Here is a 12,774-nt window from a genome sequence, read left to right as displayed (position 1 = left end):
AGGCAGATCACTAAGTGTCTGATCTAGTAGTGAGACCCTGAATACCCTGTAGACCCTTAAAAAAAAAAAAAAACAACTACCACACCCAGAGCTCTGACTAGCCAGTTTCCTGGGTGGCAAATAGTGGGTGGAATTGGACAAGAGAAAGATGGGGGGGATTTAAAAGAATAGGTAACTTTTAGAGCTATGATTCATATAAGACAATACGTGTATATAAATGTTGGTACATTAGGACTATACAATGTATAAATAACTAGGACTCTCTTAATATGTAGAATCTTGAGCAATGATGGCACCTAAGATTTGCTGAAGGGTGATCATCAATAACTGTTAAATTTCAGAAACTTTCATCATTTATGGACATATTTTTATGAAGTGTAAAAATTATGCATGGGGCTGGCAAGATAGCTCAGCTGACTAAAGCACCTGCTTAGGCAAGCTTAGGCAAAGTGCAGGGACCGCAGCTCAATCCCCGGCACCACAGGCTGAGCCAGCCAGAGTCCAGGTAGTGGTACATGCCTGTAATCCCAGCACTGAGGAGGCTGAAAGCAGAAGATCCAAGCTGCATAGTGAGACCCTGCAACTAAATACATTAAAAAATAATAGAAATAAATAAAACTATGCACGGACTTGATCAGCATCAAATTCAGGAACAAGAAGCATGAGAGGAAAGTAGGAATACACAGATGGCTGCTATCCACTTGTAAGATGAGTGGGAGGGACAGGTGACAGTTATATTTCTATTTTTAAGTGAAGTATTTCAGGGACACATCAAAGTAAAAAGTCAAAATCAAAGACTAGTTGTTTGCAATCAGTGGGTGTGTGAGTAGGAATGAGGTATGTGTAAACTTCTTATAACAAAGAACATAAATTATGTGCGCAGAACTCTTGAGTCCTATAGCATAGCTTCATGGCCTAGAGTCAGGGTTACTTGTGGATTGTTTAAGAAATAAAAATTTCCTTTACAAAATAATTTTCATTGGAGCGCTATTTTTCCAAGGTCTTTCCTAGCTGAAGCAAAACATTAAAAAAAAAAAAAAAAACAAACCCTTACCAGGAAAAGAAAATGTCACTGAGCTAGGGATACAGGTTGATGACAGAGTACTAGCCTAGCCTGTGTAAGGTACTGGGTTCAAACCCTTGTGCTAAAAATAAATACAGTGTTATTTGTATCGGGATCCAAATTTTACATCATGGTTCAATTTGCAACAGCTACACATACCCTTGGAAGTAAGTGGTCAGTGACACAAAAAGGTAGCTAATGAGAGGAAGCTTCCCTCACTGGTTGAATCATTCAAGTCCTTAAGTTTTTAAAGAAGCAAACAGCACTTCAATCACCCAAATCAGCCATGACTGTCCTCTCCTGCCACATCTCCTTGGATAGGACAATTTGTCTATTACATTGCTAGGTAGAAAAGGATAGCTGGGAAGTTCAGCATGTACAGGAATGGAAACATACTGGTGCAAAAATGAGAATGTGAGACTGCCAGAACCTTACTATATGACACGAAAACAGGATTCTGCATTAACACAGGTCCTATATCCCCTTTGGGAAACCTGTATAATCCATCTTAATACTTTAAGGAAATGTTGATTGCTTCTTTGAACTGGGATTGGAGATGTCTTGAGAACGTTTTTTTAGAGGGGTTGGCAACACTAAAACCTTGTAAGAACCTGTGTGCACTTTAAAGAAGTGGTCATGGGCCGACCAAATAGCTCAGCGGATTAAAGCACCTGCAAGCAGACGCAGGGGCTGGGGGTTTGATCCCTGGGCCTGCTGTGCCGGCCCTGCCCCCGGGGCACACTGAAACTTGGTGTGGTGGCACATGCCTGTAATCCCAGCTCTTGGGAGGCTGTAAACAGGTGGATCACTACGAGTCTGATCTAGTAGTGAGACCCTGAACATCCTGCAGACCCTTCTCTAAAATACAACAAAAAAAAAAAAAAAAAAAGAATGAAAGAAAGAGTCACAAAATATATAAAATATGACCACTTTATGATTTCATTTACAGCTTGAAGCAAACAAAGTTTGAGATGAATTTCATTTACTCTTATTTTTCAAAAATCTACTGTGCTCTAATCTTTCTATGTAAAGACGTTCCAAACCGAAATTCCCAGCAGGTATATCAGTCATACAAATAATAAGCTTCATACAGCACGTGGTCACAAGGCAAGTTTATTCTTTAAAAATGCTAAACTATTTTATAAGCTACTGAAGTCTAACACAACTGATACATTTACATATTTTAAAGCATCAATACTGAAAATAGTTGACCCAATCTGCAGAAACCTGTGAAAAGCAAGAGCAATTCTGTTGGTCAGGCAGGTGAGCTCCGGAGGCGCTGCCATCCCGACACTTACTGCAGAGGTAGCACCGCAGGCGGCTCCAGGAGGGACACGTGCAGGTACCTGAAACGAGGCCCACAGCTGAGTCAGCGTGCACCAGGCCTGTCGGCGCTGTAAGAATCTCAGGCCACAGAAAACTCTTTCATAGTTTTAACAGAGTGGAAGGAAGCTGGCACTATATGCTGACAAATTATACACGTAGGCCTTTCCAAATGCATTTCCTTGATTTAAAAGATAATATTAATTACGATTCCAAGCTCACACCCGATATTCAATTTATTCTATTTCTAATATTGATACACCCATTACCCAGTAAGCTTTAAATAGTGAGCTAAGGTAAGAAAATGTCAGCACTTACTTTGAAGACTTATACTTTTCCCTAATTGCCTGCTGGGGCCGGTTGGGTATATCAAGGCACGCCTTGTGTAGCTCACTCAGGCAAGGCACGATCTCGCTTAATGAATAGCCTGTAAATGCGGCAAGCGTTTCTGGCTAATCAAGACAAAAGAAAAAAACTGTTTTACATAACTCTGTAAGACACTTAAATCTGAAGATAAGTGATTGTGAGGTAAAGAGAATTCCTTAGTAAATACCCATATTCATCTCGAAAGAAATCATATTCACTTACTTCAGATACTTGAGTTATGCAATGTTTCTTAAAACAGCCGTAGTTCCACATTTCTAAATTCACTTATATTGTATGTTTATAATTCTTGATTTGGATGTGGATCACTTTTCCTATTTCCTTATGACTGGGACGTTTACTGGACTCTAAAGAGCCATGTGTACCCAATTCTCATGTTTTTGTTGAATATCAAATATTCTTAGTTAAAATGCAACATAAAAACTAAATAACCCAGAAAATGAAAATGGATACTTCTTTTAGTACAACAGCAAACATCAGGGGGCTCTTTATGACCTTCTTGGGCAAGAGGCGACATGGACTGTCCTAGCCTCCCATAATCCTGGTAAAATCCGGTCCTCCTCACCAGACTCTGGTTTGCTTTAGCTTCAATGATGGTTTGGTGTGATTTAATGTGATTTGGTGTGGTATAGTTTGATGAGTTGGTTTTAAGAGGTAAAATAAAAGTCAACAACTTTTTCTTGAAAAGGCCAGTGAATGCAGCAGCAGGCACTGAGGGTTCCAGTCCTACATCTGTTACATGAGCTGTGGTGCCACCCGCATGACTTCATGCCATCTCTGCCCTCCAAGGAATAAAGCCACTGAGTCAGAGCCAGGCTAGCTGACTGGAAACACTCAGCAGCAAGCTGTAGTCCGCTGCCAAGAACCATTCCTCATTACACTAGCTTGCCTTCACCAAGGGCAAGCCCAGCCTAATCCGTCAAAACTACTCAACAGATTTTTAATCACTGAACAGGCCTCACATTTCATCTGAAAAGAAGACAGACTCTTACCCAGAAGTCCCTGTTCACAATATAGTTTGCTAGGCAATAAGCTGCTGCAGCTATCAGTGAAGGAAGATATTTCAAGAATGGGTCAGCTTCAAGTAGACTCAGTTCTGCAACATACTAAGCACAACAGAAAATGTCAAGTTTGACCAAAGTCCTAAGTAGACACAGAAATGTCAAAGAAATAAACTGCATCTTACTTTCGTTCAACCACTATCTAGTAATGAGCACAAAAATAAACCACCATTTGTCCTTAACCAAAATTCCATTTAGATTTTAATAAAATTTCAATGCCTTGTATTTTGCCTACCCATATGGCTATAATATAATTTTTGATAATCAGATAAAGTACTACTGGTATGGCAACTGCAATAGGAACACAGCTTTCCATTAAAAGGCAAAAATATTACTATATTAAAGCTGTTAACTTATCAAGCAAAAGAACACAGTTCCAAGGCTAGAACCATACCTGTGGGGATGCATTTCCCAACAAACACTGTAAAATCTATGTAGACATGCTTACTATTCTTTGCACACCATATAAATATCAGATATCCTAGTAATTGGGAAAAATGTGACCAAATTAATACTGTACTGCCTACAACTAAAGTTTTGTAACTCCAAATGAACAAATGATGGTTCCTTTCTTAACAGCTCAGGATGAGTCTAGAACCAAATTGAACTATATTCACTTTCTTCCCCAAACCAAGCATGGCTTGTGATCTGTATCCAACAAGGGAACAGCCTCCAAGCATAGATGTCCTCTACAGTGGGGTGATGAGATAGCTTGTGTGCCTGCCAAAGGTAGCCCAAAGGTGTGTCTTGAAGCCAGATACTGTGTTCTTAAAATCAGTCCTCTTAAACTGTTAAAAAGATTCCTCTGGTTCAAGGAAAAAACTAGAAAGAATAGGACAGCTGAGGGACAGCGGGGAAGGCCCACTTTTCGCCCTCCTAGCACCCGAATTCCAGGACGTTGGGTGGCATACCTTCGCCAGGTTCTCAGTTCTGACACACACCCCTTGACGTCTCAAGTACTGAAGGAGAAACTGGTTGGTGGTTGGTACTGCCAGATCAAAAGCCAGGACTTTCAGGAACAGGTGTTCCATCCTTAATAGCTGTCGCTTTGTGTATGTATCATCAGTTATATAGACAAATTCCTCTACTTCAGGTGGGTATATCTCTTCATATTTCCTGGGAAAGGAAAGAATTTTTAGGAGCAATGTTTGGAATGCATGGCTCTCCTTCCCATGTCTCAGCCTGGACCATCGCAGTTCTTCCTTGTAACCTCGGAGTTCTCTCTTGTAACCTCACTTCCCCTTCAAGATCACTGAATGACACAGTGCTATAAAAACATCAAGAGCTTGTTTCCAGCCCAAGAATAGTACTATTACAAGGATATATTACTTACTGCTGGTAATAGTAACAGAAACCATTTCCAACTGAGAATTTTAGGTTTTGGATTCTGATATACCGAAAGATTCTGTGTAAGACACTAGAGGTGAACACTTACTACTTCTACAAACCTCAAATCATTTTGTGGATAAGATGGAACACAATGAGACAAGCACACAATGAGAATAAAAAAAATCAAGGCCCTTTAATTTTTAAGAAGATCATGTATATCATACTCGATTGCAATGATGCTGAATATATAAGAGAAAGATAGTGGTATCATTTCACCATTATAATTTCTTTCCTTCTGCCTTGTTCCTGCTTTCTTTGGGGGTACGACCAGCAAGTTGTACATATTAGTAACCAGAATATTTGAAACGAAAAGAATAGAAACTAAGACTCATCAAGAAGTCACTTAAGGGCTGCTAAGCCACAGCCCAGCTCACTTTTCCCAAATTAATTAGGTACTTTATGAAACACTGATAGAAATAGAACCAGCTAAAAGAACTTTTATTCACTGTAACCAAATAAACTGTGTTATTATGGGTTAGTTGCTAGATCATAAAAACAGCTTTTATGTAACCAAAATCTCTTTAAATAAGAGAATTCTACTTGTATTAGAACACAGCTAATAAAAGATATGAGTTCAATTCTAAAAAAAAAAAGAAAAAAAAAAAGAACACAGCTAAAAGACTACACTTCAAAAGAGTTAAATTAGATCCTGAATTTGAGTTGATGGCAGCTTTAGTCATGATATTGAACTTCTTGCTGTAAATCTTAAACACCTGAATTGAACAGTGAACATGTGGGTAGATTCAGTTTCTCAGTAACTCCTACAAAGATGATGATCTTTTATCAAAAAAGGCATGAATAGTTTTAATTATTAAGCACTGCAGTTCTTCAATAAATGGAGAAAAAAATTAAGTGTTTTGACAGGAAATAGCTCTACATTATTCATACTGAAAGAACACTTACGAAGCCAGAAGAATAGCTGCTGTCCCGACAAGCTGCAATTTCCCTCTCAGAACAGACATGCAGGAAAGAAACCTGTCCAGGAAGTTGACAGCCAGGTACAGAGTTTCTGCTCGGAATTTATATTCTTCGCCCACCTCTACCAGCCAGTCCACTAGAATAGTGCGCATGCCTTCTGTGATGTCTGGCTGCTTCCTCATGTAGTGAGCTTTGGGCCTGTATCTTATCTGGTTGGGCAAAGAGTTTGCAATAGTTGCAATACCAGAAGTATCATTCAGCAGTATAGTCACTATTAAAAACCATCCCCCGAGAAGGGCCAGTGATATAGCTCAGCAGACTAAGCGCGTGCCTAGGTAAGTGCAGGAGCTGGGGTTCAATCCCTGGCACTGAATGCCACATCCGCCCCGCCCCCAGGCACACTGAGTCACAGATGGAATCCGGGTGTGGTGGCGCACCCCTGTAATCCCAGCATTAGGGAGGCAGAAATCAGGAGGATCACTACGAGTCTGAGCTGCGTAGTGAGACCCTGCACACACACACACACACACACACACACACACAAAATCCCCCAAGAAATGTTAGGACAGCAATTCACAATCAAATAAAACTTTATCATGACAAGGAAAAAAGTGTAAATATAGTGAATTAACACCTTAACTAAAGAAGAAGTTAACAATATGGATTATTCCTAAGAGTAAATGCTTAATAAAAAAATTCTTCAAGTCACAGAGAAATCATATTAGTGCTATTCACTGTCAAAATCACATGTTAAATGTTCTTTATCTGAGATGCTTAGGAATACAAAGGTTTCAGTCTTAGACTTTTTCAGATTAGGGGATGTATACATATGTTTGAGATATCTTAAAGTTAAGGCCCTGGCCTAAACACAAAACTTACTTATGCTTCGTATGTACCTAGCACACATGATCTAACTATAATTCAATATAACAATTTTAATGATTTTGTACATGAAACAATGTTTCATGACATGGAATTTCCAAAAGCACGTGTCATGATGGCAATTCTCAAAAAGTTTCAGATTTTAGGGCAATTCAGATTTTAGATTTTCAGATTAGGGGTAGTCAACTTATATTATCTTTATATATTTCTTATGTTTAGATGTCATGTCAGTACCATTCACCAGTGGTTATAGCCAAGAATTTGTAACTTAAAAAGTTAAGAATTTGGGGTACTGAGAATTGAAGCAGAAGCTGGGGAAACATACCTCAGCTTCTCGAAGGTACTGATGAATTTCGTCAGCATATTCAGTCACATTTATCACATCTGTGTCAAATTCTGACATGACTTCTGACTGGGAATGGAGAGACGAATCCACTAGCATAGGGGAAACTGCAGAGATTAAATACTGTCAGGTAATTCATTTAATATCAAACTCACTACATCCACTCATCTTCCCTAGGCAGCTATGAAAAGTCAGTGTTTTCTGTTTTTCTCTTTCTGGTCACTTACTACTAAGACGGTGTGACAGCTGTGAACACTAGGCGCCATCAAGCTGTGGGTGAGTCAGATTACCTGTGTTGAAATCCAGCAGGAAGTGAAGGTCGGACTTGAGCGTGCTGGTGTCCACTTCACACACAGCCTCCAAGGTGACACCTTCTCTACCCAGGCAGCCATTTCTCTCCTCCTGCTCAGGTTCATCCATATAGATATCAAATCCATGCTTGGCTGCCTCAGGAACTGCATAATTAGACAACACATTCTTTCCAGGTGGAGGGAAGCTATTTTCTGGTCCAGGAAAACACCTGATTGCTGTGATCTCCTTTAAAACAAAAATGAAATCTCTCGCCAGTGGCCACCCCCAAAGGGCATCTAGGCCCATGTGACTGTCACCTAAACCTGCAGCTCAGGAAAGTAAATCCCGAAATATCTATGCCAACAATATAATTCCAGAGAATAAAACTTAGAAATTATTATTTTCCCCTTATTTTCATCTATGTTTAAAATATGGAAAGAGTGCCATCTAAAATTTGTTGTTGCTTTTTTTTTTTTTTTTTTAACATACCAGTATGTATCACAGGGCAGTCAAGATTATAGAAAGAAGAAAAGCTATAGCTCTCCCCCAGAATGAAACAGGTATCATGTGTGGGAGGAAAATTGCAAGTTAGCTTTATGCTTACAGCATCACAAGATCTCAAGATTTTATAAGTGTTCTGCATAGCTGTTAACACACAGTTACTGATTTCCTACAGTGAGCCCCCTTCTTAGAAAGTTAATGTTTAGATGCAGGCATCTATAAAATTCTCATTTCATATGTAGTTATTTAAAAGACAAAAACCTTTATAGTAATATTTGGGGGGAGAAATCTTAGGAACTTTATAGTGTTAGGTCCTTTATAGGACCACAATCACAAGTTAATATAGCCAAGTAATCACGACTCCAGGTTACTGACAAGCTTGACTTTTGTTACATTCATATATGTACACAGACTGAGATATATATTCACTAAACAAATATTTAATAATGCTGTTCCAGGTATCCAGAATTTAGCACTGAACAAAATGTCCAACCTAGAGGCAGTGGAAGGGATGTAGAGACAAACAGGCAAAGATACAGTAGGCCAAGAGCAAGGCGGTGCACAAGGCCTGGAACAAAGAGAAGCCAACACCTGGAGGCTCCCCATAGGCCATTTAGAGACTGGATTTTATGCAGAGAGGGAAGTCATAGACATTTTCTAGGCAGAGGAACAATATAATCCAAGTTCTGAAAGGATCATTTTGGCTGAGTGCAGGCGCAGAAACAAAGATCAGAATTAGATAACTAGTTATTGAACCTGTAAATCCCAGGGGAAACAACAGGGGTTTCAATCAGGGTAAAAATAAAAAGGATGAGAAAGGAAGAGATGACAGACATTTTTACAAACAGAAGCACTAATCTGTTGAAATAGGAGGTGGAAGGAAAAGAAGAGTCAATGACGACAAAGCTTTTAGGATGGAAATTTTATTACTGAGATAAGGATGACACTGGGAAGAGCCAGCCAGGAACAAGTTAAAGGGTTGGTGTCTCGCTTCGCAGAAGTCCAAGGTATGTATCCTATGATCCAAGTGGAGATGTCCCGTGGGCTGCTGGATACACGAGCCTTCAGTACAACTCAGAGGCCTGATGGTATCAAAAGATATTCTGATGATAAGCTTCAAACTGAAGACTATGCCCTATGACACTCTGACTTTTAGAGACTGGAGACTTAAAGACAAACCAAGATACATAGGATGGGCAAATGAGCAAGCAGAACACCTGGACAGAATAATGTTCACAAGCTGAGGAAAAAGAAATTATTTCAAAGAATAAAAAGTCAACCACGTAAAACACTGTTGGTCACTCAAGTAAGCAAAGTAAAAAGCTTTGAGTCAAAGAGAACCACAGATGGAAAGAACTCAGTCATTAAGTAATACGACCTGCTGTGGCCTCAATACTGTCCTCAGCACTACGTCTACAGCAGAGAGCATGACATACCACATCTTCAGTCTCTCTGATGCAGTTTACATACCAGTGGATAAACTCTCAACTGCTAAAATTGAACAGTAGTTGCAAAGAGCTGTGTAATCAAATGCTTTTGAAATTAGAAATAATTACAATACATTTGAATTGACACCGGAGAGAAAAACGATGAGAAAAACCAAGAGCTGTAGGAGAGACATCCTCCAAGAAAGAAGAGGATGCATGATAAGGTGCACTCTCGAGGGTTCACCTCTCATAAAAGCACATCAACCACAGAACAAGATGTGGAAGACAGAGTATATGGCACATGGGAGCAGGAAATAGGATGCAAAGCCACGAGCTGAGAGTAAGGATGGAGAAGGAGCTGTTGGGAGATAGAAAACAGATTTCTAAGGAGACCATAGAAGAACGGAGTGGTAGAGGTAGTGCCAAGCAGCAGCAGTAGGCAACGGGACAGGGCATTTACTAGCATGCTGAGTTTATGCATTTAAAATGTGGAAAGTTTTATTTTTTATTTTTTTTCGGTACCAGGGATTTGTGCATTTAAAATGAAACTAAAGTACCATCTTAGACTGTATGTTTACAGAAGTGAATACTGCTAAGACAGTTCTATTTATTAATGGCACTTTCATGAAATTTTCTCCACAACTTCAAACCAATCATTTTGTGTACATTTTTCTCCTTTTAAACTTATCCTAGAACAGAAGTTAGATGACCTGGAGAGGTAGTAGAGAAGGGGCTTCTAATCCACCCTTCACCATAACATTTTGGACGGGGGCTGTTACACCTCTCAGACTTTCCCATCTATAAAATGGGAAAAGCATTGCATCTGTCTGCTAACAGATGCACAGTATGGGCTTCAAATGTCATTATATGTATTTGTCTAAGAGCAGCATTACAGAAGTATTTTTATTTCTATCTCAAAAATACTTTTCTAAGGGTCCAAGTTCTCTTTGACATTTAGATGTTCAGATCTATGGTCAGTCTTCTAAGGCAAGTGTAGCACACACAAGCAATATCTGAGGCTCCATCCCCTATTTTCTCACTTGCTCTTAGCAGAGGGGAGATAGCTTCTCTCAAGCAACCTTTTTCTTAGGTAACCTCATAAGCTTGATTCAACACTGATTCTGACACCACCCCTATGAACATAGCTAATATTATCCAGGATTGCTTTAGGCATGGCCTGGCTCTGACTGAGCACCTCTGAGCTAGTGGAGCTCCAGGTCCATAGGTTATTCTGTTCAATCACATTTCCTTTTCAGCCTAGTCTTTAAATCATTTAACATATACCTTTTTTTTTTTTTTTTTTTTTTTTCAGAACCGGAGATTGAACTCAGGCCCTTGCCAGGGAAGCACTTACTCCACTGAGCCATCTCCCCGGCCCAACATATACTTAATCCAAACAGTTTCTAGACCTATATCCTGGATATTAGAAAGCTAACAACACAGAAAGTTAATCACTATTTCTATCTGCCAAAGGGATTGGCCAAGGTGATCTTCAGAAATCAACTTCCCCAGAGGCCAGCTTCCAGGGCTGTAATAGTCAAGGAGAATTGTAGGTACAAATGTAAAAGCAGAGCACCTCCCAACCATGGCAAGAGGCCACTCTCTGCAGCATCTTTCCCAGGGCTCTGGGTCATTACCGGGCCACAGGTCTTCCTGCACTGCTCATTCTCACTCAGCACCCCCAGCACTGTCCTGTGTGAGGGTTCCTGGCCGAGCTGGGCTCTTGTGAGCATCTGAACGGCACCAGGGCCTTGGGTCACTTGAGCCAGAAGGACTCCGTTCTTGGAGTTGCTGTGATGCATTTTCTTGGCCTCCACACGCTATCAGAGAAAAAAGAAACAGACAAACTGATCGGAAGGGAGCAGCACATCTCTGGGATGCAGAGTACCAAGCCACAGAATCAGCACGAATTGCCCATCTATCTTCCCAGTAATTATTAGGAGTTAAAAGAGTCTTAGGGCAGAAGAGATAGCTCAGCGGACTAAAACGCCTGTTTAGGCAAGCTTAGACAAGTGCAGGGACCAAGGTTCGATCCCCAGCACAACAGGCTGCACCAGCCCCACTCCCAGGGCAGGCTGAACCGGCCAGAGTCCAGGCATGGTGGCACACGTCTGTAATCCCAGCGCTGGGGAGGCTGAAAGCAAGAGAATCACGAGTCCAAGCTGCAACAAACAAATACATTTTTTTAAAAAAAGGGTCTTGAGCGATCTCACAACCAATCAAAGCCACTCTAAACCAACAGTCATTTCAATCCCTCTGAGTTTTCTTCCAGAACTTATTTGAGGGCTTAAAAAGCAGAGACACCCTGCTAACCCTTCAAGTCGGATTACTAGAGTATTTGGGAGTTTTAACCTGTGAGTTTTAACCGTCTTCTAAATTCATTTTTCCTAACCCTGAAAAGCATACCTGAGTGTGGGGAAAGTATGTCCCCTTCCCAAGTGACAAACAAGGCGCTGCCTCCTCCCACTAGCCAGCAGGGCCCAAACCTTGCTTGCACCCACAGCGAACTGGGCTCCTCTCCGCTTTATTTCTGAGAAAGGCACTCTGGGGAGGGACCGGCGGGCAGGCGTGGCCGGGCGGGTGAGGGAAGGAGGGCTCCGAGGTGTTGCGAGAATCCAGCGGGGGGCGCCAGGCTCCGGCGGCGGCCGCCCCTCGGCACTAATTACTTTCAACCCACCCGCGTCTGCAGAGCCGACCAATCAGCGGAGCCGCCAGGCTCCCCCGGGTCCGCTTCCATGCCAACCGCGGCGGGCGTGCGCGGCCCCGGCCGCGTCTCCATGGCGACCCCTCACCCGACGCGCCGCGAGCAAACGCGCTGCGACCTGCGGGCGCTCGGCCCCAGCGGGCCAACGGCTGCAGCGCCGGCTGCTCCTGCCGGGGCGAGCTGGCGCTGGCGGTCGCGGTCGCACACGCGTCGCCGCCGCCCGCACCCGCCCCGGAGGGAGGATGGAGGCCCGGCGCTCGTCGGCCAGGCTGTCCCGGGGACTGAGCCCCGAGCCCGTTCCCCAACAGCCGCTAACTCCTCCCGCCAACGGCCCTGCGCGGCCCGCTCCCCAGAACCCTGGCTCGGGAGGGCGACACGGGGCCTCGGGGTGCGCTAACCTGCCCACGCCGGCCCGAGGGTGCGCCCGCTCGCTCCCGTCCCCGCTCGCTCACCTCCGCGTCCGCCCCGACCGCGGCCGAGCGGCGGCG

The 12,774-nt window shown here is 42.4% G+C and overlaps 1 protein-coding gene across 2 annotated transcripts; it reads right to left on the bottom strand.

Annotated features, from left to right (window-relative positions):
- Window positions 1–2,217: 2,217 nt before the first annotated feature.
- Ccna1 (cyclin A1) lies at window positions 2,218–12,763 on the bottom strand. 2 transcript variants are annotated; one of them, XM_023715098.1, is made up of 9 exons: window positions 12,739–12,763; window positions 11,220–11,402; window positions 7,654–7,900; window positions 7,346–7,470; window positions 6,124–6,347; window positions 4,743–4,947; window positions 3,763–3,876; window positions 2,705–2,838; window positions 2,218–2,409 (listed from the first exon to the last, which is right to left on the bottom strand). In XM_023715098.1, exons 2-9 carry the CDS (start codon window positions 11,382–11,384, stop codon window positions 2,358–2,360), a joined length of 1,266 nt encoding a protein of 421 aa, XP_023570866.1. In that variant the 5' UTR covers window positions 11,385–11,402; window positions 12,739–12,763; the 3' UTR covers window positions 2,218–2,357. The 2 variants fall into 2 exon arrangements, with proteins under 2 accessions (XP_023570866.1, XP_004631147.1); XM_004631090.2 differs by lacking the exon at window positions 12,739–12,763 and adding an exon at window positions 11,989–12,183.
- Window positions 12,764–12,774: the final 11 nt, after the last annotated feature.

This window comes from Octodon degus, unplaced genomic scaffold (genome assembly GCF_000260255.1).
Source record: "Octodon degus isolate 3935 unplaced genomic scaffold, OctDeg1.0 scaffold00038, whole genome shotgun sequence".
Classification (NCBI taxonomy): domain Eukaryota; kingdom Metazoa; phylum Chordata; class Mammalia; order Rodentia; family Octodontidae; genus Octodon; species Octodon degus.
Note: the sequence above shows the minus strand (reverse complement) of the source record. Positions and strands in the feature narration are given on the sequence as shown.